Source organism: Hypanus sabinus, chromosome 15, assembly GCF_030144855.1.
Source record: "Hypanus sabinus isolate sHypSab1 chromosome 15, sHypSab1.hap1, whole genome shotgun sequence".
Lineage (NCBI taxonomy): Eukaryota > Metazoa > Chordata > Chondrichthyes > Myliobatiformes > Dasyatidae > Hypanus > Hypanus sabinus.
In genome coordinates this window covers 27,199,572-27,225,995 of record NC_082720.1, presented here as the reverse complement: position 1 = coordinate 27,225,995, position 26,424 = coordinate 27,199,572, and the positions used below count along the sequence as shown (strand labels likewise).

At 42.6% G+C, this 26,424-nt stretch overlaps 1 protein-coding gene across 3 annotated transcripts in view; it reads left to right on the top strand.

The window, feature by feature from the left end:
* ctnna1 (catenin (cadherin-associated protein), alpha 1) overlaps positions 1 to 26,424 on the top strand; it is a 113,582-nt gene that overhangs the window by 21,746 nt on the left and 65,412 nt on the right. For all 3 annotated transcript variants that reach the window (XM_059990139.1, XM_059990140.1, XM_059990138.1), the window contains 4 exons: positions 2,580 to 2,746; positions 5,470 to 5,589; positions 6,266 to 6,535; positions 13,118 to 13,321. In XM_059990139.1, coding sequence (XP_059846122.1) covers positions 2,580 to 2,746; positions 5,470 to 5,589; positions 6,266 to 6,535; positions 13,118 to 13,321 — 761 coding nt within the window. The remainder of the gene's footprint in view (positions 1 to 2,579; positions 2,747 to 5,469; positions 5,590 to 6,265; positions 6,536 to 13,117; positions 13,322 to 26,424) is intronic.

Sequence of the window (26,424 nt, the reverse complement as noted above, 5' to 3'; positions counted from 1 at the left end):
TGTTAGGGCTGTGATGAAGTAAGAAGCTGGAAAGGCATAGATGGAAGAGATAAAGGGCACAGCTGGTAGAACATTTTTTCAGGGCTCCTGGATGAGTCAGCTATTGTATGACTACAGAGATCATTTCCATTCCAATTGTTCCTGGTAGTTTCCTGCTACATGTTGTACTCTTTGTTTAGTTCCCTGCACCTTGTGATCTCAAAGCTATTCACTGCTTCTAAGTATCAGTAAATTCGATGGAATTAGTTTGTTAGCTAATGTAATTTTATAGATATTTAAAGAATTTAGTGCTTTGATTATTGTGCAAAGACTTCTTTACTACTTTAAGACTTTACTACTAGGGTATTTATATTTATTTGGTGGGTAGCTCAGGTCCAAACCTTAGTAACGTCTGCATATTTCATTACCTCTGGCAAGTTTATGCCCTTATCCCTTGTGTTTGTTAAGCACTTTGTGTGAATAAATGGGGGTAGTGGGGTGAGAGGAAGGAGTGGAGAGGAGAGAGTGAGCAGTTACAAGTTTCTGGGTGTTAAGATCTCTGCGGATCTAACCTGGTCCCAACATATCAATGTAGTTATAAAGAAGGCAAGACAGCAGCTATACTTCATTAGGAGTTTGAAGAGATTTGGTATGTCAAAAAATACACTCAAAAACTTCTATAGATGTACCATGGAGAGCATTCTGACAGGCTGCATTACTGATAATAAACCTGATTCTGAGTTAGTTGAAAATTATGGAACTATTCAGGAGGTGAGGCTGCATCTCTGAGGTGAGAAATGGTTAACATTTTGGCTTTGCCAGAACTGGAAAGGAGACAAAAAGTTTGTTAAGCTAGAGTGAATGTGAGATGCCTCTGAAAGGTTAAGACTAGGATGTTGATTAGCTGTAAAAAGGGTAGGAAGAGAACATAGAGCAGAGACAAAATTACTTAAAGTATTAGGATTCAATATGGAATGCAGAAGCTGCACCATGCTTCAAACAGGAAATGTGTTGTTTGCAAGATTGTGGACTCAGTAGCACAGGAGGCCACAGACCAATAAGGGGAATGAAAGTGCAAACACGGGGAAATCTGCAGATGCTGGAAATTCAAACAACACGCACAAAATGCTGGTGGAACACAGCAGGCCAGGCAGCACCTATAAGGAGAAGCATTGTTGACGTTTCGGGCCGAGACCCTTCATCAGGACTTCGTTGGCCGATCATCCAACTCAGAATCCTGTACCTGCCTTCTCTCCATACCCCCTGATCCCCTTAGCCACAAGGGCCATATCTAACTCCCTCTTAAATATAGCCAATTAAGTGGCCTCAACTGTTTCCTGTGGCAGAGAATTCCACAGATTCACCACTCTCTGTGTGAAGAAGTTTATCCTCATCTTGGTCCTAAAAGGCTTCCCCTTTATCCTTAAGCTATGACCCCTCGTTCTGGACTTCCCCAACATCGGTATTAATATTAACAGGAGGTTTGGGGTTACCCACTTGGACTGAGTACATGTTCCTCAAAGTGATCACCCAGTTTCTATTTAATTTCTCTACTGTAGAGGAAACCACATGTGGAACATTGAATGTGGTATACTAGATTGGAAGAAGTATGTGAATTGCAGCTGGATGAAAAGCCGATCAAGTTTAATATGGAGAAATAAGAAAATAAATTTTTGTTGAAAGATTGACAGTGCATGATATTTTAAAAAAAATCTCAAAGGAGAGCAGGTACAGAGGATGAGATATTTATGCATAATTCATTGAAAGTGGAAGGGCAGGTTGAGCAAATGGTTAATAATGCATATGTAGCTTGAGGCGCTGTTAATAAGAGATGTAAAATAAAAACAATGAAGATTTGGTGAACTGTTATAAAGGACTGGTCCAGCCTTAGCTAGAGAATTGTTTTCAGTTCTGGTAGCCAGTGAAGGAATCAGAGAGTCCTGACATTGTAGAATGGCTCTTGGGATAAGGGGTTACTATATGAAAGATAGATTAGAGCAGGTTAGTTTTGTTTTCCTTGGAGAAGACAAGGTTGTGGGTCTGTAGTGGTGTATAGTGACATGCTGCCCCATAGCTGCTGAGGATAAGAGGTTAGAGATATAAAATAAAAGAAAATAAAGATGGATGTCAGGCAACATGTTTTAGCAGAGCATGGTTGGAATTGGGAAGGCTCTGCCTGCAGATTTAGTGCTTTCACAAGGTTTTCATGAGGGAGCTGGATAAATACCTGCAATGTATGGTCAGGTCTTTACAAAAAGGGTAATTGGGTGGAACTAGAGCACTGCATTGGTTGAGAACCAGGAGGGATGTAATGGGCTGAATGGTGGCTAATTAAGCTGTGATTCTAAATTGTTTTGATACACGTGAAAATATCTTGTACCAGATCAGATTTGAAGTTTAGAGTGAATGTTTTGATTAATTTGCACACAAGATCCCACAAATCCTATTCCTCCTCCTAATCATATTTGGCATAATTGGTTATCAGTTTGAAACTTGATTTTATTTTCTGTTTACAAAATGTGGTCGAGTAACTTCTAGCAATATTTGTATTAATAATCCAATTTCCAACTTTTTCCCCTTTCAACTTAATGAAAATGCAGGTGAAACAATGAGGGGTGCTTCCTCTGAATTTGCGGAGGATCCTTGTTCCGCCATGAAGCGTGGCAACATGGTTCGAGCTGCACGAGCATTGCTGTCTGCAGTTACTCGCCTTCTTATCCTGGCTGACATGGCAGATGTTTACAAACTACTTGTACAACTGAAAGTTGTAAGTTCTGTGCTGGACTTTTCCTTAATCAGAACTGTTGATCTTGATTTAAAATTTGTATTGTTGTTTTCAATGCTTACCTAAAGTGGTAATGCGGCCGCTGTTCTGACGTAACTTTTGGTAGTGGAAAAATAATACAGTATGGAACACTTGAGAGATACCAAATTTCAGCTGATCAGTAGTAAAAGTTTTTCAACAGGTTAGTCTTGAGTAACAGGTTAGCCTAATTCATGAAAATATTTGTTTTTGTTCAATTTGCTTTTTACATTCAAAGCATTGGATGTGTCCTGGGTTCTTACTTCAAACACCAATGTTTGTATCCAATCTGGAGAGGTTAAAGCTAAAATTTTAATTCTTAGATTCTAAAGTACATAGAATGAAACTGACCAAGCAAAACTTCCCCAACTATTTGAAAACTCTTCTGAGTAGTTTGCACATAACCCTATGTTTAGAGTTGTGGACTCTTAATTATACAGCACATATCCAGGTCCATGCTGACTAATTCCTTTTGTACCATCCATTTACTTACCATCTTTTGCTCCTTGGCCTTCTATGTGGTGTATTACTGTTGTGTAACTACTTGCCTCCACTGATCCCTCTGGTTGGAAAAAGTTCTTTTTCAGGCTTTACATTTCTAATCTCTTACCTTAAACCCATGTCCTCGAGTTTTAGGCTGCTATGGGGAAAAGAATCCTATTATCCATTCTTTACACTGTTTAAATTTGAATACTTCTGGCAGGTCCCCTTTATCCTTCTCTGCTCTAAAGAATATAAATCTAGTCAACCCAGTTCCTCCTCAGACACAAATACTCCATGCTAGGCAATATGCTGCTAAATCTCATTTACACAATTTCCAGTGCAATCGTGTGACATTTGGTGCTACAGCTGTGGCTAATGCTTGTGCTGCTACCTCTGGGATTGTATGCCAAGGTCCTTCTGTTTCTTGATACATTCAGAACTCTGTCATTCTGTGTATTCTAACCTTATTAATCTTCCTAAAATAGATCACTTTGCATTTAGGAGTAAATTTAACTTGCAATTCACTCCACATCTTGCCAGTTGATCAATATAATCCAGTAAACCAAGACTATTTTCCTTATTATCAATGCCACCAACAGTTTTCATATCATCTGAGAACCAACTAATACTACTGCTTGTGTAACAAACATCAAGGTTTCCAGCATTGATCTCTGTGGAACACCACAGAGGCATTCAATCACAAAATTTACACTCCACCTTCGCTTCCTGCCTGATATGATGGAACCAATTTTGGATCAAATTTGCCAAGTTGTTTTGGATTTCATAGATTGTACCTTTTTAGGCCAATTTCCCATGTGGGACTTAATTAAAGACCGGGCTGAAATACATGCAGACTGCAGCAACTACAGTGTTCTCATCAATACATTTTATTGGCGATACAAAAAAAATTCATTAATATTGTTTAAACAGGATATGTGATTCTTCTAAACTTGCATAGAAGTTAGAGTAACACTATTACAGCGCCGGTCACCCCAAAACCAATTCCTCCACTGTCAGTAAGGAGATTATATGTTCTCTCCATGACTGTGGATTCCTCTGGGTACTCCACTTTCCTCCCACATTGCAAAAACTTGCAGGTTAGTAGATTAGTTGGTCACATTTGTGTAATTGGGGAGGGCAGTATTGTTAAGTTGGAAGGGCCTGTTACTGTGGCGTAAATACAAGTAACATCTTTTAAAAAAATATATTAGTGTATTAGGCATTGAAAGGGTTATTGTAGAAACATTAGCCCATCTGTGGGCTGGGTAATTCTATACAAGATTATTTAAATGTACTGATTGTGAAAAATGTTTGACTTCAGTCTTAAATGCCATATTTCTGTATAGTTTATATTTTTTTGGAGGGGGAATGATTAGCAAATTCAAGTGATTTTTGCACAGAGCATGAAAATTACAAAATCATCTTGCGTGACTTAGTAATTTGTAGATAATCTAGTGCTCCTTGATATGGTTATTTATAAATCTGATTTACATTAGCTAATTTTTTTCATTATTCTGACGGTTGTAATACTAAACATTGGAAGGGAGGGTAAGATTAGGGAATTTTTTTTTGTGTTAAGTCACATGTGGTTCAATTTCCAATAGTCATAAAACATTAATTGCTGTCATATCAATGGAAAAATTCCTTGAGTGTTGTTGTGTTCTACTGTGTCTGTTCAGGTTTTGCTGTGTTTTTGTGAAAGAACTGACTGCAAAAGGAATTATAAACCTGATAATCTATTGGGTTGGAAGGACGAGTTGAGAGCATATTTAAAGGCACTCAGTGAACGAGAGTCATATGCCAACATTTTATTTCTCCTTTGTTAACTTTGTTGCACTAAAATTACAATCAACAAATTTTGAATCAGTAGAAGATGACACCTTACACCCAGCCAGTCTGCAGGTAGTATGGTACCTCCTCGGTACCATCTAGCTCCACTGAGGAGAGTTTGTGTGACTTTAATGCTCATTGATTCATCAATTTATTGCCGGGCATCAGGAAAGTTCAGTAACTGAGAATTTGGGAATTATGAGATACGTGGGGCAGACAACCAGGGAAGGGTGGTACTCTGTGAATGATCTTAGTTTGCACAAGACTCTTGAGCATGATTAATCCAGTGTATGGAATTTCTTGTCTAGCGATTTTTGTACTCCTTTGATTTATTTTGATTTCTAGCTGTATAGGTAATGGGTTTGGTTTTCTAGGTTGAAGAAACCCTTCTAAAAGTACGGAATGCTAACAGTGAGCAAGAGCTTGGAATACAGTTTAAGGCACTGAAACCAGAGGTGGATAAACTGAATCTAATGGCAGCTAAAAGACAGCAAGTATGAACCTATATTTTTGAGTTTTAGTAATAATGATTTGTATGAATAAGCAATGGAATTAAAGAACATTTCTTTCCTTCAGCCTAGGTGAGAAGATTGTAAACCAGTTGTATTAAGTAATTTAGTAATGTAGATGTATGGTCAAGATATTGCTAATGCTCTCTTCTCTCTTTTAGTATTTCTATTTGCTTTTTTTTGGGGGGGATGTTATTAATTTTGGCTTGATTATCATTTTGAAACATGTATGTTTTATTATAGCAATTTTAACGAAGAAAACAAGTTTGTAACCCATTAACATTTTTTTCAGGTAGTTTTTAAATCTGTGACTGTTTATCTCAACTATGTGCTGTTATGTTATTGATTAAACTGTTATGAAATTTGCTTGAGTGTTCAGTTTATTGATAATTTAGTAGAAAGGTAGCAAAGCTAGCCATCTGAAGCAAGTTTAATGCTGAAACGTGTTGTATATCATCATAAACAATACTAATGTCAACAGAAAACAGCACAGACTATTCTACCTTTAGATCTATGTGATATAACAAGAACTTGATTGTCCATAGTAGAAAATAATGAAAATTAAAATATTACTGTAAATTTAATAACACATCACAGCCATATTAATACACAAAACAACCATGGGACAAGATTAAATAAATATTTGTATGGTATTTTAAAGGAATTGAAGGATATTCATCATAGAGACCAAATGGCTGCTGCACGAGGAGTTCTGCAGAAAAATATCCCTATGCTGTACACTGCTTCACAGGCTTGTCTTCAGCACCCAGATGTGGCTGCTTACAAAGCCAACCGGGATTTAATCTATAAGCAGTTGACACAAGCAGTTACTGGGATTTCAAATGCAGCCCAAGCAACTGCATCAGAGGATGTCAACCTAAGTCAGCAAAGCAGTGCTGGAGAACTGGCAGATGCTCTGAATCGATTTGATGTAAGTACATATCTATTCTCTTTAAGTAGATGCTGATCTTTAGAATTAAGCAAGTCCATTATGATAACTCAGTTATGTGAGAGGTCTTTATGGCTTGTGCAGGATCATATGAACTTGTTTGTGCTCATTGGCAGGCAAAACTAAACAATGGGTTGTCCAGCACAATGTTCAGCCAATTCTACAAGATGACTTGCAGGCGGATGCTGGTCATTTTAAAGTCAGGCTGATCTATTTTAAACTTGAGTTCAATTTCTGGTTATAACATCCAGCTACAAAAAGACCACTTAATGATTGGTAAACTTAGATTAATTAGGGCTACTCTTCAGACTTGGGGAAAATTCAGTTCTTTGCATCTGGAACATGTTGAGCTGCTGAGTAAAATAATTAATTTTATTATCAAACTCCCTCTGAATAACACCACTCTAAACTTGCAAAATTACTCATTCACAAAGACCACTCTTTGCCGCACCAAAAATGCATTGTCCTACTGATTTTACCTCTCTTATGTCAAGCTATTATACTGCTATATTTGTTATTGAGGACTTTGTATACTCCTGAGCATGGCAAAGCTTTCAAAATAGTTTAGAATAGGATTTAGTTTTTCTGGAGTCTTGGATAGTAAGCATTATGTTACAGAAAATTTTAAGAATAGTTTTATTTTTAAAAAGGCCAAACTGTTAATTTTACTTTTCATTTATTTGCTGAATAGATCATTTAACATGACTGTTAGGTCCTTTGGGCTTGTACTGATCTATGCCGTTCCAGATGCCCATCCAAACTCGTCCCATTTTCTTGTGTTCAGCACATATCCCTCTAAACCAGGGGTGGGCAAACTTTTTGACTTGAGGGCCACAAAGGGTTCTAATATTTGACAGGGGGGCCGGACCAGGAGCAGATGGACGGAGTGTTTTGGTAATACACCTCATAAGAGAAAATAAAATATCATGGGATATGTAGAAAACATGTGCTTGAATTTCAATTGAAAATGAACAAATGCATTACAACAAAATATCTGTCTTTGAAGTCCCATGGTATTTAGCTATTTATTGAAATGACTTTTAAAACACTGAAAATTAAATGAATAAAATACAGCTTTTTTAAATAGTAACAGTTATTATTTTAAAGCACTGAAAATTCTGTTATCCTTCAAGATATTATCATCATCACTCTCCTCCTGACTGTCTTTATTTCAAAAACGGTAGGAGATGCAGGTCTACTTGTCCTGCTCCTTCTTATTCAATTGTCCCCTGTGCCAAAACTCAACAACGACCAGCACAATGACAGAACAATGAGAGCGCGCCAGTATGCGGAGCGTGTTTTTTATTTTGAGAACGTACGTGCACCTGCACACTACTCATGTCCATCACTTAACAGAAATGACATGTAACATGTAAGGCTTATTGAAAAATGAAAAATTTTCAAATGCATTTTTGACATACCACAACAAAGAAACTTATTTTTAATTTCAGTGGGAACAGTGTTGTTGGTCTCCCTTCTTAGCCAGTGCATCAAAGTCTGGATTTAGTTTTGTTGTGGCGATTCTCAGGATGGATCTGTGGTGTTGGTCAGTTAACTTGGATCTGTGGCTGGCTTTGTTGATGTTCATGACGCTGAATGCCTGTTCACACAAATAGGTCGAGCCGAACAACGCCAGCATTTTCTGTGCCGTCCTCCGGAGGTTTGGAAACACCTCTTTACCAAGTGAAGCATAAAAGTCATTCAGTTTAAGAGAGTTGAACTTCTCTTTTAAGACGGGGTCAGACTGAAGGTCGATCAGTTCCAGCTGTAGCTCCTCTGGTGCTGTTTCAGGATCTTGTGACAGGGGACAGGCCACCAACTGAAGTGACTTGTCAATTTTTTCAAAATCAGAAAAGCGACGGCAGAATTCTCTGTGCAGCGCATCCAGTGACTCGCTGTATTTTTTCACATTTGCGCCGGCCTCTTCCAGCGTGGCTAGTGTGGGAAAATGAGTGAATAACTTATTCGAAATTTGCCTGGAGAAAAAAGCCAGCTTGGATTTAAAGGCTTTCACGTTCAGTTCATTCATGTGTGAAAATATATCCACAGCAAACGCAAAGTCACAAAGCCAGCTCTTGTTGCTCAGCTCAGGAAATTTGCCGGCCTTCCTCAGTAACAACAAAAATGCACCGATCTCCTCTTTGAGCTCCCATACTCGTTGAAACACTTTGCCCAAACTTAACCAGCGGACACAGGAGTGATAAAGTAGGTCCTGGTGATCCGCATCAGTTTCCTCCAGGAACGTGATGAACTGACGGTGCTGAAGGCCCCTTGCACGTATAAAGTTGACAAGTTTTACGACAGGATTCACAACATGATTCAGCTGTAATACCGATTTACATAGAGATTCCTGGTGGATGATGCAGTGAAGGAAAATAACATCCTGGTCAGGATTTTCATCTTTCACTTCATTCTGTATTCTCAGCAGGCCGACATTTTTCCCCGTCAAGTTAGGAGATCCATCTGTGGTGACGTTGATAAGTTTACTCCAAGGGAGCTTCATATTTTCGATGACAGCAGACACCCGGTCATACAAGTCCTCTCCCTGTGTTTTTCCTTTCAGAGACTCCATTGTCAAAAACTCCTCCGTTATTTCAAAAGTATTGTTAATTCCTCGGATAAAAATGAGGAGCTGAGCAGTGTCTTTTACATCGTTGCTTTCATCCAGTGCTAATGAATATAACGTGAATGACTGCCTTTTTATTTAAGTCGCTGGTTATATCTTCATCTATCAGTTCCACACGGCGAGTCACTGTCCTGCGTGATAAACTGATTTTTCCAAATTTGTCTTTGCTCTCCGGACACAATACACCTGCTGTCTCCACCATACATTCTTTTAAAAACTCGCCTTCAGACAGAGGCTTGCTGGCCTTTGCTAATTTGAATGACAGCATAAAACTCGCCTTGGTACTTGAGTCATGAATGGCAGTTTGATGGTGAAAAAAATTTTGTTGAGCCTGTAAATTAACTGCCAACCTCTGAGCATTAGCTTCCCGTTCTTTCGTTGACTGGTCGCTAGCATAGTTGGCATGTTTTGTGGCAAAGTGACGGCTGATATTATATTCTTTAAAAACCGCCACAGTCTCTTGGCATATCAGGCATACAGCAGTTGTTCTGTGTTCGGTAAAAAGATATTTAGTTGTCCACTCCTTATTAAACACCCGACATTCTCTATCCACTTTTCTTTTCTTAGCTCCACTCATCTTTACAGAAGGGGTGAGAGGTTGTAGCAGTGTGCTACACGCAGCGCTAAAATTATGACACGGAGTCGGTAACTGCAGTCGAAGGAAAAAACTTTATTCGAAATCCCCAGCCTCACTTTTAACCATCCCTCAACCTGCCCCCCCATGGCGCAGAGGCTCCAAAGCTCTGTGCTCGCAAATCCCCACAGGCTATTTCCCTTAGCCGGAACGCTGGCTAATTGTGAGCCGGTTCGGATGTGCCAGGAAATGGGTCGCCACAAGGTTACAAAGTAAAGTGCAAATGTGGAGTAATACGCTGCACCTCAACAAAGGTCAATGTATATAGAGTGCGTCATCTATTGGGAAAACGCCAGAATTGTGGGGAAAAAACGTTAACAAGGTTTATTAATATAATTTCATCAAGTTCTGCGGGCCGGATTAAAAAGCTTAACGGGCCGCATATGGCCCGCGGGCCGTAGTTGCCCATGCCTGCTCTAAACCTTTCCTATCCATATACCTGTCCAAGTGTGAAGCTAAGTACATACTAATGCCATACAAAAGTTTGCTGACGACACCATTGTTGTCAATGGCTGAATCAAAGATGGTGACAAATCAGCTTATATGAGGAAGATTGAAAATCTAATTGAATGGTGCCATAACAGCATCCTCTCACTCAATATCAGCATAACCAGAGAGCTGGTTATTGACTACAGGAGGAAACCTGATGTTCATGAGCCAAGTCCTGATAGGGAGATCAGAGGGTCAGTAACCTTAAGCTCCTTGGCATTATCATTTCACAGGTTCTGTCCAGGGTTCAATATGTAAGTGCCATTACAAAGAAGGCACGGCAGTGGTTCTACTTTCCATAAGATCATAAGACATGGGAACAAAATTTGGCCATTTGGCTCGTCAGATTTGCTCTGCTACTCTATCATGGCTGATTTATTATCCCCCTCAGCCCCTTTCTCCTGTCTTTCCCCTAGTAACCTTTGGCACCCTGGCTAGTCAAGAACCTATTAACCTCTACTTTAAATGTGATCAATGACTAGGTCTCCGCAGCTGTCTATGGCAATGAATTCTACAGATTCACCACTCTCTGTGTAAAGAAATTTCTCCTCATTTTCTGTTCCAGCTGGATCTCATTCTATTCTGAGTCTGTACCCTCTAGCCCTAGACTCGCCCATAGTAGGAAACACCCTTTAGTGCTGACTCACTGCTTCCTCAGTACTCCCCCTCCCCCCCCCACCAAACCTGGTCTATCCTGACTCTTTTTCCTCAGTTACAACAAATTTCTCAAGCAAGACTTTTCCTTAAAGAAACGATGTTGACTTTGGTCTATTTGCCTCTAAGTATCCCAGAACCTCATCCTTAATAATGGACTCCAGCGTCCTCCTAATTAATGAGGTCAGGCTAACTGGTCTATAATTTCCTTTCTTCTGCCTTCCTCCCTTCTTAAAGAAGACATTTTCAGTCCTCCAGAACCATTCCAGTACTGAGTTACTCTTGAAAGATCTTTCTTTACTCGTGCCTTCACAATCTGTTCAGCTACCACTTTCAGAACCTTGGAGTGTAGTCCATCTGGTTATGGTGATTTATGTACCTTCAGACCGATTGGCTTCCTGTCTTCTGCCTCCTGATACTTGAATTTCTGGCATACTGCTAGTGTCTTCACAGTGAAGAATGACACAAAATGCTTTTTAAATTTGTAGGCCATTTCATTGACTCTCATTACTACCTCTCCAGCGTCACAGCCTGTTACGGAATTACTAATATCCTTGAACGGAAAAGCCTGGAAAAAGTAATAGACTCAGCCCAGTCTATCACAGACAAAGCCCTTCCCACCATTGAACACAAACATTGCTGTTGCAGGATATAATCTTATCATCAACGACTCCCACCATCTGAGTCATGCTCTCTTCTCACTGTTGCCATCATGAAGCATGTGTAGGACTCCATGATTTCACACCATCAGGTTCATGAACAGCTATTACCCCTCAACCATCAAGCTCCTGAACCAGAATGGATAACTTCACTTACTCCAACACTTAGATTCCAAGTGATTCTACAATCTATGGACCCATTTTCTAGGAGTCTAGAGCTTATGTTCTCAGTATTATCTATTATTTAATTATTATTATTTTGTTTGCACAATTTGGAGTCTTGAATATTGGTTGTTTGTCCATCTTTGTGTGTAGTTTTTCATTGATTCCACTGAACATTCCTAGGCTGTTTCAATAACTGTGGTTTGATGTTTTATATTGTGTTTTTCCCTTATTTTTGCTGTTTGCACTATTTGTTTTTCTTGTGTGTTGGGTGTTTGATATTTTCTTTGAACGGGCTCATTGTGTTTTTGTTTTATGACTGTCTGGAAAGACAAATTACAGGGTTGTATACTGCATACATACTTTGATAGTAAATGTACTTTAAGATCTTTGTTTCTTTGTATTCCTTGTGAATGCCTGCAAGAAAATGCATCTCAGTATATGATAATATATGTACTTTGATTATAAATTTAGTTTTAAATTTGAACATTAAATGTTATTAATGTATCTGCTGCCACAATATCCTCTGGCAACTCATTTAATATATGCTGGGTTCTTCATGTGAATGTTGCCCCTCAGGTTTCTATTAACTCTCACCTTAAGCTAATCCCCAGCTTCTTGATTCCCCAGCTGTAGGGGAAAAAGACCCTCTCTAACATATTCTGCTGTGATGGCAACATCCTGTAAATCTTTTCTGCATTCTTTTCAGAATAATGGTATCTTTCCTTCAGCAGGCCTACCAAAACTCAATACCATACTACATATATGTCCACACCAATGCAGTGCACAGCTGCTGTGTAAACTCCTATAATTTGCATGGCTCTATGCCATAAATATTTCAGAGATGCTTAGAATGTAACCTCCAGGATCTGATTCATCATGCTACTTGTTGTGAGACTTTCATTCTATCATTGTTCTATAAAGTTGCAGTTGTAGACTGTCATTGCTTGTTAAAAATTGAATTGGTAAATGAAGATTTATTAATTTAGGTGATTTTGAACATGTGCAAGTCATTGAACCTATATCTTAATGTGTGTTCCTTGACTTCAAAGATTCGTGAGGACAGTTCAGCCAAATTGAAGCTTGCAGATGGGTGGCATACTATGTTATTACTGAGATAAAGGATAGAGAACTGTTCTACAGATGTGTGCTGGTGCTTTTCAAATGTGAATATTGCCTACATTTTATGAGATGCTTTGTTAGAATTCATTCATTTCTTCCTTCTTTACAATTGCATGATACACTTTTAGTGCAAACGTAGTGAAACTTGTTTAGTAACTTGCATTTTTTGACATTTTTTCAAAAAAGATTAAATAAATCATTTATCTTTGCTCCTAAAGAAACAAATAATTGTGGATCCATTGAGCTTCAGTGAGGAACGCTTCAGGCCATCTCTGGAAGAACGACTTGAGAGTATCATTAGTGGAGCTGCACTGATGGCAGATTCTTCTTGCACACGTGATGATCGACGTGAGCGCATTGTGGCTGAATGTAATGCCGTACGACAGGCTTTGCAGGATCTACTTTCTGAATATATGGGCAATGTAAGTCAAATGGAATTCCATTTCAATATGTTACTGTTTTCAGATTGATTTTTTTATACTTGCTACAGCTTTTTCCAAAATGTACAACAGAATATTAGGAGCCTGGGAATCCAGTTAATTCATCGTGCAGAATCCAGCTTGGAAGTTATAGCTCTTAAAGTATGGAGTCATAATGGGAATAAAATTGTTGGTGTTGTTGAAACTAGCGGTGACTTTTTGGCCATAATCAGTGGAGTCATTATTTTGGATAATGTTGGAGTAAAATAATGATTGATGAAACGCAGAATGCAGCAGCTTCTGACAAAGCCTCGAACACATTTTGAAAATGTAGTCTGGTCATGTTGTTCCCATAATTCCCTGCTTCTTTTCAAGATGAATTGTAGTTTTAAGCCAGCCAATACAAAATTTATTGAAGTTCTACTTTTTATATATATTCTTTATAATAGTAAATTTTAATTTTTTTTGACTGAGCTGTTTTCTGAGCCATTTTAATCCTGATCAACCTTCCTGTGAGCAAAACTAAACTTTCTAGATACAATTTACAATGGAATTGGTTTTTTTTTCAATGCTTGATATCTCAACTGGTATTTTTATCCATTTGTGTGCTTCCTTTTTTTTTATTATTAGCCTCCTAATATTAGCCTGGTTAGCACTTGGTTTGCTCCCTGTATGAATTCTGCACTCTGGCTGCTCGGCTAGTTTTGTATCATAAATCTTCCAAAGCAGTTTTCCTGATGGCAGCTTGCATCTGGAAAGAAGAAACTCACATTAGAACTTCAGTGCTAACCCTTTGGAATTGACTGGAAAATGTTAGCAATAATCGATGGACTCCTTTCTGTTAAAGTATACAAATGTAGTATACTTAAATTAAATCTTGTATAATCCCAGTGAACTGTATATTGAAATTAAAACATGAGGAAATCTGCAGATTCTGGAAATTGAAGCAACACGCACAAAATGCTGGTGGAACGTAGCAGGCCAGGCAGCACCTATAGAAAGAAGCACAGTTGGCGTTTTAGGCCGAGACATCGACTGTGCTTCTTCCTATAGGTGCTGCCTGGCCTGTTGCATTCCACCAGCACTTTGTGTGTTTTTATTGAAATTAAAGGTGGTTGTGCAACTCCCTGTCTGAAGTATAGTGCAAACACCAGCTGACATACCTTTTCTTATAAATGTTACCATGCAGTTATGTTGCTTTGTCTTCACATGCAATTTAACACTAGTAATAATACCAATGAATTACTAAACTGAAGAACAGAAGGTAACCTCTATGGCATCCTTCAGTTGCTTGGTGTGGAAGGCAAATTTCTTTAATGCAAGAGCAGGAAACAGTGATGGCCCTTAAGCTACATCTACACTAGACTGGATAATTTTGAAAATGCCGGTTTCACGTAAAAACGATAAGTGTCCATACCAAGCGCTTTTGAAAATATCTCTGTCCACCTTGAAACGGAGATTTCGGCGAATCTCCTCCTACTGCGCATGCACAAGACACATCTGCCGAAACCAAATGACATGTTTGGTGTCAAATCTCCCTGTGAAAGTGCGCATTTGTGCAGTAACAGACTAGAAAAACTTAAATAATGGACAGCTGTTGGCTCTCGCGCAGGAGGACAACACTTTAAAAAAAACAGAAATACTGGAGCGTATGGAGGCAACTGACAGGGAGTTCACGGACAGTATGACCCGGCTGACGATGAACATTGAAAAACTGACCAACTCTGTTGCATTAATAAAGCACCTTGTTAAGTGTATAAAACATGTCTGCATCAGTGTTATCTTGTATTTCCATACAATGTTACAGTAGGCTGTTACACATCTATTGTCAGAGAACTACTTGCATAAGTACCTTCATACAAGCAAGAGCAGAAAACAGGGCAAAGTGAGTATACTTATGTACAATGTCCTGTGTATGTTACTCAAAATGGCCTCTTTGGTTTGTTAAAAGTAGGAAGGCTTCTTTGTCAGATAAGTGTTTCTCTCACCATTGTTTCACTTTAGAATGGCTGATATGGTAATTGTATTCATTTGTTAATCAATGGGGAATGTTATTGTGTCTTGTGATGCTGGGAACTTGGGGGGAGGGGTTTTCGCGGGTTTTTGGTGGGAGGAGAGGCCGAGGAAGGTGGACGTGTGCTGGACTGTAAGACCACCGGGGTGGTCCCAGGTGCGACGGCCGGATGGGTTGATTGGTTCATTGATTGAGCTCCAACGAGTGCACTAAACAAACTGAACTTTGATAAGTTGGCGCCTTTTGTTTTTTTCCTTGTATATATATATATTGTATTGCCTACTATTTTAATTTTAGTAAACTCTTTAAAGTGTATGTCATAACGGTATTTGTTGTGGGTTTGATACTGTTGGTGGGCGCGAGGCATACAACTCGATTCTCACAGCACCTGCGTGTACGGGAGGTGGGGTTGGTGAGTGGCTGTATCTCCTTTTTCCCCTAGACATATACCAGCCTGTTGGGTAAGTGTTACATTTGTGGGGTGCTCGTCCCAGATTGGATTGTCAGGGGCTGTGGAATCGCGCAGGCAGCAGAGCGGAGATGGACAGAGATAAGATTTTTTGTTGGTGCCAGTTTGAAGATGTACCAGTACAGTACGCATGCGTAGTGAGCGGAGTGAATTTTCGAGTTTCGGGAGACGCGATAGTGAGGGGTTTAAGTTCGGTGAAGGGTATTGGGCAGGTAGAATTGGTAGCTAGATGGAGTGGTAAGGAGGTGGAGTCTAGCTGGGTGTTGGTTCGTACGAGTGCTGAAGTCAGGACGGTGGAACTGCTGGCGACGGTCAGTGTACCGGGGGAGGAGGGGCCGTGGGGGCTCCACTTCTACAAGGATGAGGCTGAGGAGTCATCGGAGGAGGAGTTAGAGCTAGAGGTGGACCCCAGAGAGGTGCCCGGCACTAGTAAAGGGAGGTGGGAGGAGGGAGTCGTGACTAAGCCCCGCTCCCCAGGTAGGGTGGAAGCCTCGGAGCTGGAAGCCGCACTTAATTCCCTGGTGGGAGTGGCCGAGAGGTCACGGCTGAAGCTGGGGTGTTCTCCGGAGCCAAGCCTACTCCGGATGGGGAGGTGGACTATGACACCTGGATCGAGCATACGTCTTTGATGTTAGAGGAGTGGCCAGGCTCAGAGGAGGAGAAGAGGCTGCGATTGGTGGGAAGTTTGAGGGGTTTAGCAGCCAAAACCGTCTGGGAGTTGAAAGCTGAGAAGCCTGGAGCCTCAGTGGAGGAATGCCTAGAAGTTTTGGAGGGAGCGTTTGGGTTGTCAGGGGAACTCTGGCGGCTGCTTTTAGCAGAGTTTCAACGCCTGGAACAATGGAGAGGGGAAAAGCTCTCCAAGTACATATTTAGGATGGAGGGGATGCTCTCGGGGCTGCAGTGCCGGGGGGTAGTGAAGGCGACTGACGTGGCTAGCGTGAGGATGAGTCAGCTATTCAGTGGCTCTCTGGAGGAGGACAAGGTGGCGTGGACTATCCGGCAGGCTTATAGGAAAGGTCCCCCTCCATCCTTCGGGCAACTGATTAGAGAGGTGCGAGAGGAAGAGAGAGCGTTGGGGCGGAAAAGGGGCACGGGCCTACGGGAGCGATCCTCAGCGATACAGGAAGTGGTGGCTGGGTGGAGGAATGACAATCCCCCTGGGAGTAGGGAACCCCCTTTGGAGGGGAGGGACAGGGGGGCGATCAGTGCAGTGGATTGGGAGCAGGAGCCGTCCTGTGAGAGGAGGGGCAGCAGGCAGCGTGTGCTTTAACTGTGGGAAAGAGGGGCATTTCAGGCGGGACTGTGGAAGGCCGAGGGTGTGCTATAGCTGTGGAGTGGAGGGACACTTTAGGTGTGATTGTGAGAGACAAGGAGTCCCGCGGAGGACAAGCCCCCCATGACTAAAAAGGGAGAGATGTCGGGAAGCTTAAGAGAGGCTCAGTGAGGGAACGGACTGGAGCCTCTGGAGGAACACGTTCCCAGAGATCAGCCGGAAGACCACCGAGTGCCCACGCCTCTATTCCGGATGGGCTGGTAGGACCCCGTGCCAGTGTGGGTCTGCAGATAGAGGGAATTTACGCAAAAGCCATTCTTGATACGGGATGGCAGGTGACCTTATTGTACCGGTCTTTCTACAATCAATATCTAAAGCATTTGCCCATAACCCCATTTGACGCCCTGCAGATTTGGGGTGTGAGCGAGGGTGACTACCCATATGATGGGTAGCTATCGGTGAGATTGGAGTTCTCGGAGGGCGATGTGGGAGTGTCGGAAGCTATTGAGACGTTGGTGTTGGTGTGTCCTGACCTGGTGGAAACCGGTGGTGCTGCCCTTCTGATGGGGACTAACTCCCCAGTTGTGCGACGGCTCCTGGGAGCTTGTAAGGAGAAAGGGGGGGAAGACTTTCTCGGTGCATCCAGTGTTTCGAGCAGTATTCGCAGAAGGGGTTGCCTCCCAAGGGCTGGACCCGGAGTGTAAATGAGGGACAGTGTGGTGTACGCAGGTGAGGCCCAAGGTGATCCGACCCAGGGAGGTAGCCCTAGTGATGGGGACCCCCAGATTCCCAGGAGTGCAGATGGGAGAAGCCCTGTTAGTAGACACCCCAGACGATCTTGAAGGGGAGACACGATTTCCGGCGGGGGCGCTGGTGAGGCCCGAAGTGCAGAGACCAGGGGTGGTATATGCAAGGCGTATAGCTATAAGTTTCAGGAACACCACGGCAAGAGAAATCACCTTTAAGAGGGGAATGCCGCTGGCACATCTGTTCCCGGTGACTGTAATGTCCAGCGCACCAGTGAGGACCCCTAACGGGGAGGGATCGGAGCATCGAAGGGAGCTGACCGCTGAAGCCTTTAACTTCGGGGATTCCCCTGTGTCGCCGGAGTGGAAACACTGGCTAGTGGAGAAGATGCTGAAGATGGAAACTTTTTTCTCGGGGCGAGTTTGATGTTGGCTGCGCCAAAAGCACTCGCCACACCATCCAGGTGATGGAGAACACCCCGTTCCGAGAGAGATCCCGGCGGCTGGCTCCGGCAGATGTTGAGGACGTGCGACTGCACTTGTGCAAGTTGAAGGAGGCCGGAATCATAGCTGAGTCTCGAAGCCCTTATGCGTCCCCAATAGTGGTGGCAGGGAAGAAGAATGGGCGAGTGCGCATGTGTGTTGACTACAGGACATTGAATTGGCGAACTGTCCCTGATCAATATACTGTCCCAAGAGTCAAGGATGCGTTGGCCTGCCTGAGCGGTGCGAAGTGGTTCAGTGTGCTGGATTTAAGAAGTGGGTATTACCAGATCCCGATGAGTGCGGCCGATAAAGAGAAGAACACTTTTATCTGCCCGCTGGGGTTCTTTCAGTTCGAACAAATGCCCCAAGGCATATCCGGAGCCCCAGCCACCTTCCAGAGGCTCATGGAGAGAACTGTGGGGGATATGAATCTGTTGGAGGTGCTGGTATACCTGGACGATTTGATAGTGTTTGGATCGACTTTGGAGGAACATGAGGAGAGGCTGTTGAAGGTGTTGGGCCGGCTTAATGAAGAAGGGTTGAAGCTTTCCCTGGACAAATGCCAGTTCTGCAAGTCGTCAGTTAACTACATTGGCCATATCATTTCGCGAGAGGGAGTGGCTACTGATCCAACCAAGATAGAGGCCGTGACCACCTGGCCGAGACCCCAGAAAGTGGGTGCTCTGCGCTCATTTTTGGGGTTCTGTGGGTATTACCGGCGATTTGTGAAAGGATACGCCAAAGTGTGTCACCCATTGACTCAGCTGTTGTGTGGCTATCCCCCAGTGGGGAAGAAGAGGACAGGGAACCAGAGGCAGGACGCTGGAGGATACTGGAACCCGACGGAACCTTTTGCCTCGAGATGGGATGATCAATGTGAAGAGGCGTTCCGATCTTTGAAAAGGGCCCTGACCCAGGCCCCGGTGTTGGCTTTTCCCGATCCCCAGAAGCCATATGTGCTGCACACGGAAGCCAGCCGAGAGGGTCTCGGGGCTGTTCTGTACCAGGAGCATTGCAAAGCATTGAGACCGGTAGCCTTTGTCAGCTGAAGCTTGTCGCCATCGGAGAGAAACTATCCCATTCACAAGTTTGAGTTCCTGGCGCTGAAGTGGGCGGTGGTGGACAAGCTGGGCGATTACCTGTACGGAGCCAAGTTTGAGGTGAGAACGGATAACAATCCTCTCACTTATATTTTGACTTTGGCGAAGCTGGATGCCACAGGACATCGGTGGCTGGCGGCCTTGTCGGTATATGATTTCAGCCTGAGATACCGCCCTGGAAGCAAGAATGTCGATGCGGATGCATTGTCTCGTCGGGAGCCGGGGGAGGAGGAGAGGGACAAGGAGTGGGAGAGTGTCCCTGCCCCTGGAGTGAAGGCGATGTGTCAGTTTGCTATCACCGTGAATGCCGAGGGAAGAGGGAGGCTGGAACGAGCCGTGGACCATTTGGGGGTTTTTGACGACGCCATACCCCTAGTTTACTGTGACCTGACCGCACTGGGGACTAAAACAGTTGCTGGAACTGAGTCCGGGGGAAGTGGCAACTGCTCAGCAAAATGACCCGGGCATTGGCACAGTGTGGAGAGCGGTCGAGAAGGGGGATGGGGCGTTGGCTGAGAAGGCGAAACACCCATGCGTGTCTCTGTTGTTGAAGGAGTGGTCTCGGTTGAAGTTAAAGAACAAAATCTTGTACCGGGTAACGACACCTCCGGACCAACCCTGCTGTTGGCAACTGGTCCTGCCGGAGGAGTATCGCCAGGCTGTACTCCAGGCCTTACATGATGATTCTGGACACTTGGGGGTGGAAAAGACATATGGATTACTCAAAGACCGGTTCTACTGGCCCCGGATGAGGGGGGATGTCGAAGAATACTGTAGGGGATGCCGTCGTTGCATCCAGAGGAAGACCCTGCCAGCGTTGGCGGCTCCACTGTCGCACTTGCAGAGTGCGGGACCTCTGGACCCGGTATGTATGGATTTCCTGTCGATTGAGCCTGACACCAGCAACACCGCGGATGTCTTAGTCATCACCGATCATTACACTCGCTATGCTCAGGCATTTCCCACCAAGGATCAGAAGGCGACGACAGTGGCGAAGGTGTTATGGGAGAAGTATTTTGTGCATTACGGCCTTCCCAGGCGAATCCATAGTGATCAGGGGCGGGACTTTGAGAGCCGCCTTATCCAGGAATTACTGACTATGCTTGGGGTTGAGAAATTCAGGACTACCCCTTACCACCCACAGGGAGATCCTCAGCCAGAGAGATTCAACAGGACCCTGTTGGATATGCTCGGGACGCTGGAGATTGAGCAGAAAAGCAGGTGGAGTCGTCATATTGGACAATTGGTTCACTGTTACAATTGTACTCGCAATGATGCTACAGGGTATTCGCCCTATTATCTGATGTTCGGGCGGGAAGCGAGGTTGCCCATTGACGTGTGTTTTGGAGGTGGAGTGGGTGAATTTCCCGGAAAGTCCCATCTAAAGTACGTGTCCGACATGAAGAGGGAGTTACAGCAGGCGTACGAGTTGGCCGAGGCGGTGGCTACCAAACAAAATCAGAGGAATAAGATACGGTATGATCGAAAGGTGAAGTTTGTACAATTATTACCGGGCGACCGAGTCCTTTTACGGAATTTGGGACTCCTTGGTAAGCACAAGTTGGCAGATCGATGGGCGGCCAGCCCCTATGTAATAGAGAGCCAGCTGCCGAACCTGCCAGTTTACCGGGTGAAACCTGAGGATGGAAAAGGGCCTATCAAGGTACTCCATAGGAATCACCTGCTGCCACTGGGTCAAGCAGTGCAGGTGGATAAGGAGCCCGAGTGGGAGGTTACGCCTAGTACAAGGACTCTGTGAGGGCGCGGAGAACGGGCAGAGCCCGCTGCTGAAGAGCGGGGACGGGTCCCTCACCCAGGAATGGCTACCGATTTAGAGGACGACGACTCAGATGAGTGGGCCCTGTTCCCATTCGCTGGTGCTCCAGTACCAGGAGAGGAGGCTCCTGGCTCTTCCCATACTGAATTGGGTGAGAGGAGGGAAGGTCTTGAGGGTCAGATGGAGAGGCAGCCTACATTGGTGGGAGAGATGGTGGAACCCGAGCGTGAGCCGGAGAGATCTCAGGTGAGGGAGGACCCCTGTGAGGAAGGGGGTGTGGGTCTGTCAGGTAGACCTGGGGTGTCCGAGACTGGGTTCGCAGGTGACGAGGGAGCCCAGTGGGGCAGAAGGGGTATGGAGATCTCAGAGGATTAGGCACCCCCCGGAGCGGTTGACATATGTGGTACCGGGAGAACCGAGTGTGATTTCTACTGCTTTGGGTAGTTATGTCACTGCTTTCTGCACCTGGGTTGGGTTTTGTGTGTTGCAAGAAGCTTTGGGGAACTCTAGTAATGCCATGAGGGCATGACATTTGCTGGTGGGGAGAGAATGTACAATGTCCTGTGTATGTTACTCAAAATGGCCTCTTTGGTTTGTTACAAGTAGGAAGGCTTCTTTGTCGGATAAGTGTTTCTCTTTAGAATGGCTGATATGGTAATTGTATTCATTTGTTAATCAATGGGGAATGTTATTGTGTCTTGTGATGCTGGGAACTTGGGGGAGGGGTTTTCGAGGGTTGTTGGTGGGAGGAGGAGGCCGAGGAAGGTGGACGTGTGCTGGACTGCTCGTAAGACCACCGGGGTGGTCCCAGGTGCGACAGCCGGATGGGTCGATTGGTTCGTTGATTGAGCTCCAACGAGTGCACTAAACAAACTGAACTTTGTTAAGTTGGCACCTTTTGTTTTTTTCCTTGTGTGTGTGTGTGTGTGTGTGTGTATATATATATATATTGCCTACTACTCTTTTAATTTTAGTAAACTCTTTAAAGTGTATGTCATAACGGTATTTGTTGTGGGTTTGATACTGTTGGCGGGCGCGAGGCATACAACTCGATTCTCACAGCACCTGCGTGTACGGGAGGTGGGTTGGTGAGTGGCTGGATCTCCTTTTTCCCCTAGACATATACCAGCCTGTTGGGTAAGTGTTTTACACTTATTTATTCAGTAAGTTATGGGTCAAAGTATTTGGTGAGTACATTTCTAATTCTTCTGGCTTCAGTCTCGTTGCCATCTGTTCTGAAATTGTTAAGTTGCATTCAAGAAAACAATGAAATAGCGTGCTGCCACCTGCATCTGTTCCGGCACGTCATGACAGTGTTTTTAGATTTCTCTGGTTATCCCATCCACGCTGCTCCGGCCAATCCAGCGTTTTCAAAATTGCACACCCTGGAGGGCATTTTAGTAAAGCTCAATTTTCGGTGGACTAAAATGCCGTTTTAGTGTGGACGAAGGATCAAAACAAAGGGAAAAAGCTTCGGTTACGGATTTATCTGGTAGTGTGGATGTAGCCTTAGTCTCCAAGACAACATTGATTGAGGCAGTATGAACAGCAAATGTCAGAGGCAGTGGGTGGATCAAGTACCATCAGTGGAAAGGGAAACCTGGGAAGGTGCAAAAACCTGTAGCTTTAAGTTGTAGGTAGGTTGGAGGATGGATGTATAGGACAAAGGGAATAATTTGAGGCAGGACTACTGAAGTGAATACTTTGCTTTTGAAGCTACTGTGTTCATAGATTAGTGAGGGAAATTAGAAAAACAAAAGAACAAGTAAAAACTTGAGCTTTGTTGGAACAGTGCAAGCCAAGTGAAGGTAAGAGTGGGACAGAGAACTAAAGTAGCAGTGAAGGGTCTTGGCATATCTGTCTATTTTAATTGTAACGTAGTAGGCTCCAGAACTCATCAAATTTCAGGTTTGTATACCTCATAATTGTGGAGCTGAAGTTGTACTATGCATATTGTCATTGCGTCCTGTTAGTTTAATTGATTATGAAAAGCATTACTGCAAAGAAATCTCTTGCTCCTTACTATCTGTCCAGTAAACCATGCTGATTGGATTGATTATTAAGAAATCAAAACTAACACTGGTTTAAATCTTGCTTCAAGAATTATTCATTAGAAATCTACTAGTGAGCATTTATCAATAATCAGGAAGCCAACAGATGAGATTAAGGTAATATTTATTGTCCTTTTGCAAAATATATATATATATATATATATATATATATTAGAATTGTTAACACATCAATTTAACAAGCTAGAGATCTTTTTATTTTAGTTTTGTCATGAATGTACAGTATTTCTTTCCTAATTACCTATAGACTGTATAATTATCAAAAGGTAATGTCAGATTTATGCTTAATCATGTTTTGGGGATAATGCAATTATCAATAATCTATAGATTGGGACTTCAAACAATTGAAACATTGAGGGAAAGTGTAAAAATTAGGAATGTAGCAAAGTTTTAACTATGTGCGTGGTAGTTTTTAGATTTTTTTAAAACTATTTTGCCACTTGGTATGAAATTCACTGTTAAGGTTGGTATGGATGGGTTTGAATAATTACTGTGATCCACTTTGTAATTGTCATTACAGTACTGTGTATACTACAACATTCAAAATGGAGTAGTGATTTCTGAATTGTTAGATCACAACTTTAATCATAGAAGTGAAACACTGCAGTACAGAAGCAGGCCCTACAGGCTACCTATTCTGTTCTGGACCATTAATCTTTCTCGTCCCATCAACTTGCACTGGGACCATAGCCCTTCATACTCCCCACATCCATGTACCTAATTAAATTTCTCTTAACTGTTGAAATTGACCTCACATCCACCATTTGCACTGGCAGCTCATTCCACACTTTCACCACCCTCTGAGTAAAGAAGTTCCCCCTCATGTTCCCCTTAAACATTTCACCTTTCACCCTTAACCCATGACATCTAGTTGTAATCTCACCCAGCCTCAGTGAAAAAAGCCTGTTTGCATTTACTCTATCTATATCCTTCATAATTTTGTATTCCTGTGTCAGAACTCCCCTTAATCTATATTCTAAGGAATAAAGTCCTAACCTATTCAATTGTTCCTCTTAACTCAGGTCTTTCAGACCCGGCAACATCCTTGTAAATTTCCTCTATACTCTTTCAGCCTTGTTTACATCTTTCCTGTAGGTAGGTGACCAAAGCTGCATGCAATACTCCAAATTAGGCCTCACAACCATCTTATATAACTTAATAATATCCCAACTTCTGTACATAGTACATTGAATTATGATGGCAGATATCCCAAAAGCTTTCTTTCCGACACTGTGTATCTGTGCACTTTCAAGGAATTATGAATCTGTATTCCCAGGTCCCTCTGTTCTATCATACTCCTCAGTGCCTTACTGCTCACTGTGTAAGACCCATTCTAGTCAGTCCTCTCAAAGTGTAACACTTCACACTTAGCTGCATTAAATTCAGTTTGCCATTTTTCAGCCTGTTCTTCCAGCTAGTCTATACACTGCACCTCTAATCTTGGTGTCATCTGCCAGTTTGCTGATTGATATATAGTTGCAAGAAGAAAAATTTAAATTCTTTGCCGTTACCTGGTTTTCTGTATTATTTATTCAAAATTTGGTCTGATCTTCATGTTAGTCACAATAATAACAATAATAGACTTAACACAATCTGCCTAAGCTAATAACACACAAACAATTGTACTACTTCTTGTCAATACTGAGTACACCATTCAGTCTTGGTTCAAAAAAGTATGTGAACCTCTGAGGTGGTGTCTTCTACAAAAGCTGTTAGGAGTCAGGTGTTTCAATCAATGAGATGGGATTAGAGGTGTGGGTTGAAGAGGTGTTCTGCCCTATAGAAAAGACACACAAAGTCAGGTTACTGACAGAGCCTTCTCATCTCAAAAAAAGACCTTAGAAGAAAAATTGTAGAGATGCATAAAGCTGGAAAAGGCTACAAAAGCAGTTCTAAAGAACTGAGTGTTCATTAGTCCACAGAAAGAAGAAAATTGTCTACAAGTGGAGGAAATTCAGTACTGTTGCTACTCTCCCTAGGTGTAAGCATTCTGCAAAGATCATACCAAGTGCATAATGTACAATCCTGAAGCAGGTGAAAAAGAATCTAAGGGTAACAGCAAAAATCTTTAGAACTTGTAGAAATCTCTGTTCACAAGTCCACTGAACAAGAATAGTGTTAATGGGAGGACACCTTGGAAGAAACCACTGCTCTCCAAAAAAAACACATTGTATGTCAGAAGTTTGCAAAAGACTATCTGGATGTCCACAGCACTTGATGTCCACAGTTGAACTTTTTGACAGAAATGCACACCGCTATGTTTGGATGAAAAAGGGCACTGTGCATCAACACCAAAACCTCATCCCAAGTGTGAAGCATGGTGGAAGGAACATCATGGCTTAGGGCTGCTTTGTCTTGGGACCTGGACAGCTTGCAGTCGAGGAAACAATGAATTTAAAATTGCATCAAGACATTTTACAGGAGAATGTCAGGATAGCGGTCCATCACCTGAAGCTTAATAGAAGTTAGATGATGAACAAGACAGTGATCTGAAATACAGAGTAAATCAACAACAGAATTGTTTAGGAAGAAGGAAATTTGTTTTTTGGAATGGCTAAGTCAGCGTCCATACCCTAACCTAATTGACTTGAAGAGGGTTGTCAATGCAAGATATCCCAGAAACATTTATGAATTGTCTGATCAGCAGCTGCAGGAAATGTTTTGTGGAGGTTATTGCTGCTAAAGGACGTTCTACTAGTTATTAAGTACAGGGTTTTACATACTTTTCCCAGCCTGGACTGTGAATGATTAAACAATGTTCAATAAAGACATGCAAAATTCAGATGCTTGTGTGTTATTAGTTTGGGCAGATCGTGTTTGTCTATTATTGTGACTTGTATGAAGATCAGACCACATTTTATGAATAATAAATGCAGAGAACCAGGTAATAGCAAACGATTCACAAATGTTTCCTTGCAAATGTAGATGACAAATAACAGTTGTCCCAGCACTGATCCTTGTGGCACACCACTAGTCCCAGGCCTCCAGTTAGGCAACCATCCACAAGCACTCTCTGGCTATACCTGATATGCACCTCTTTTTTAACCAAGGCCTCAAAATTTCTCAATTACCAAGGTTCCATAAGCCAGTTAACCTAGCCATTTATTCTGATAGGAATATACAAACTCTGTACTCTGAAAATTTCACTTTTTAAGGCCTCTCATTTACCAAG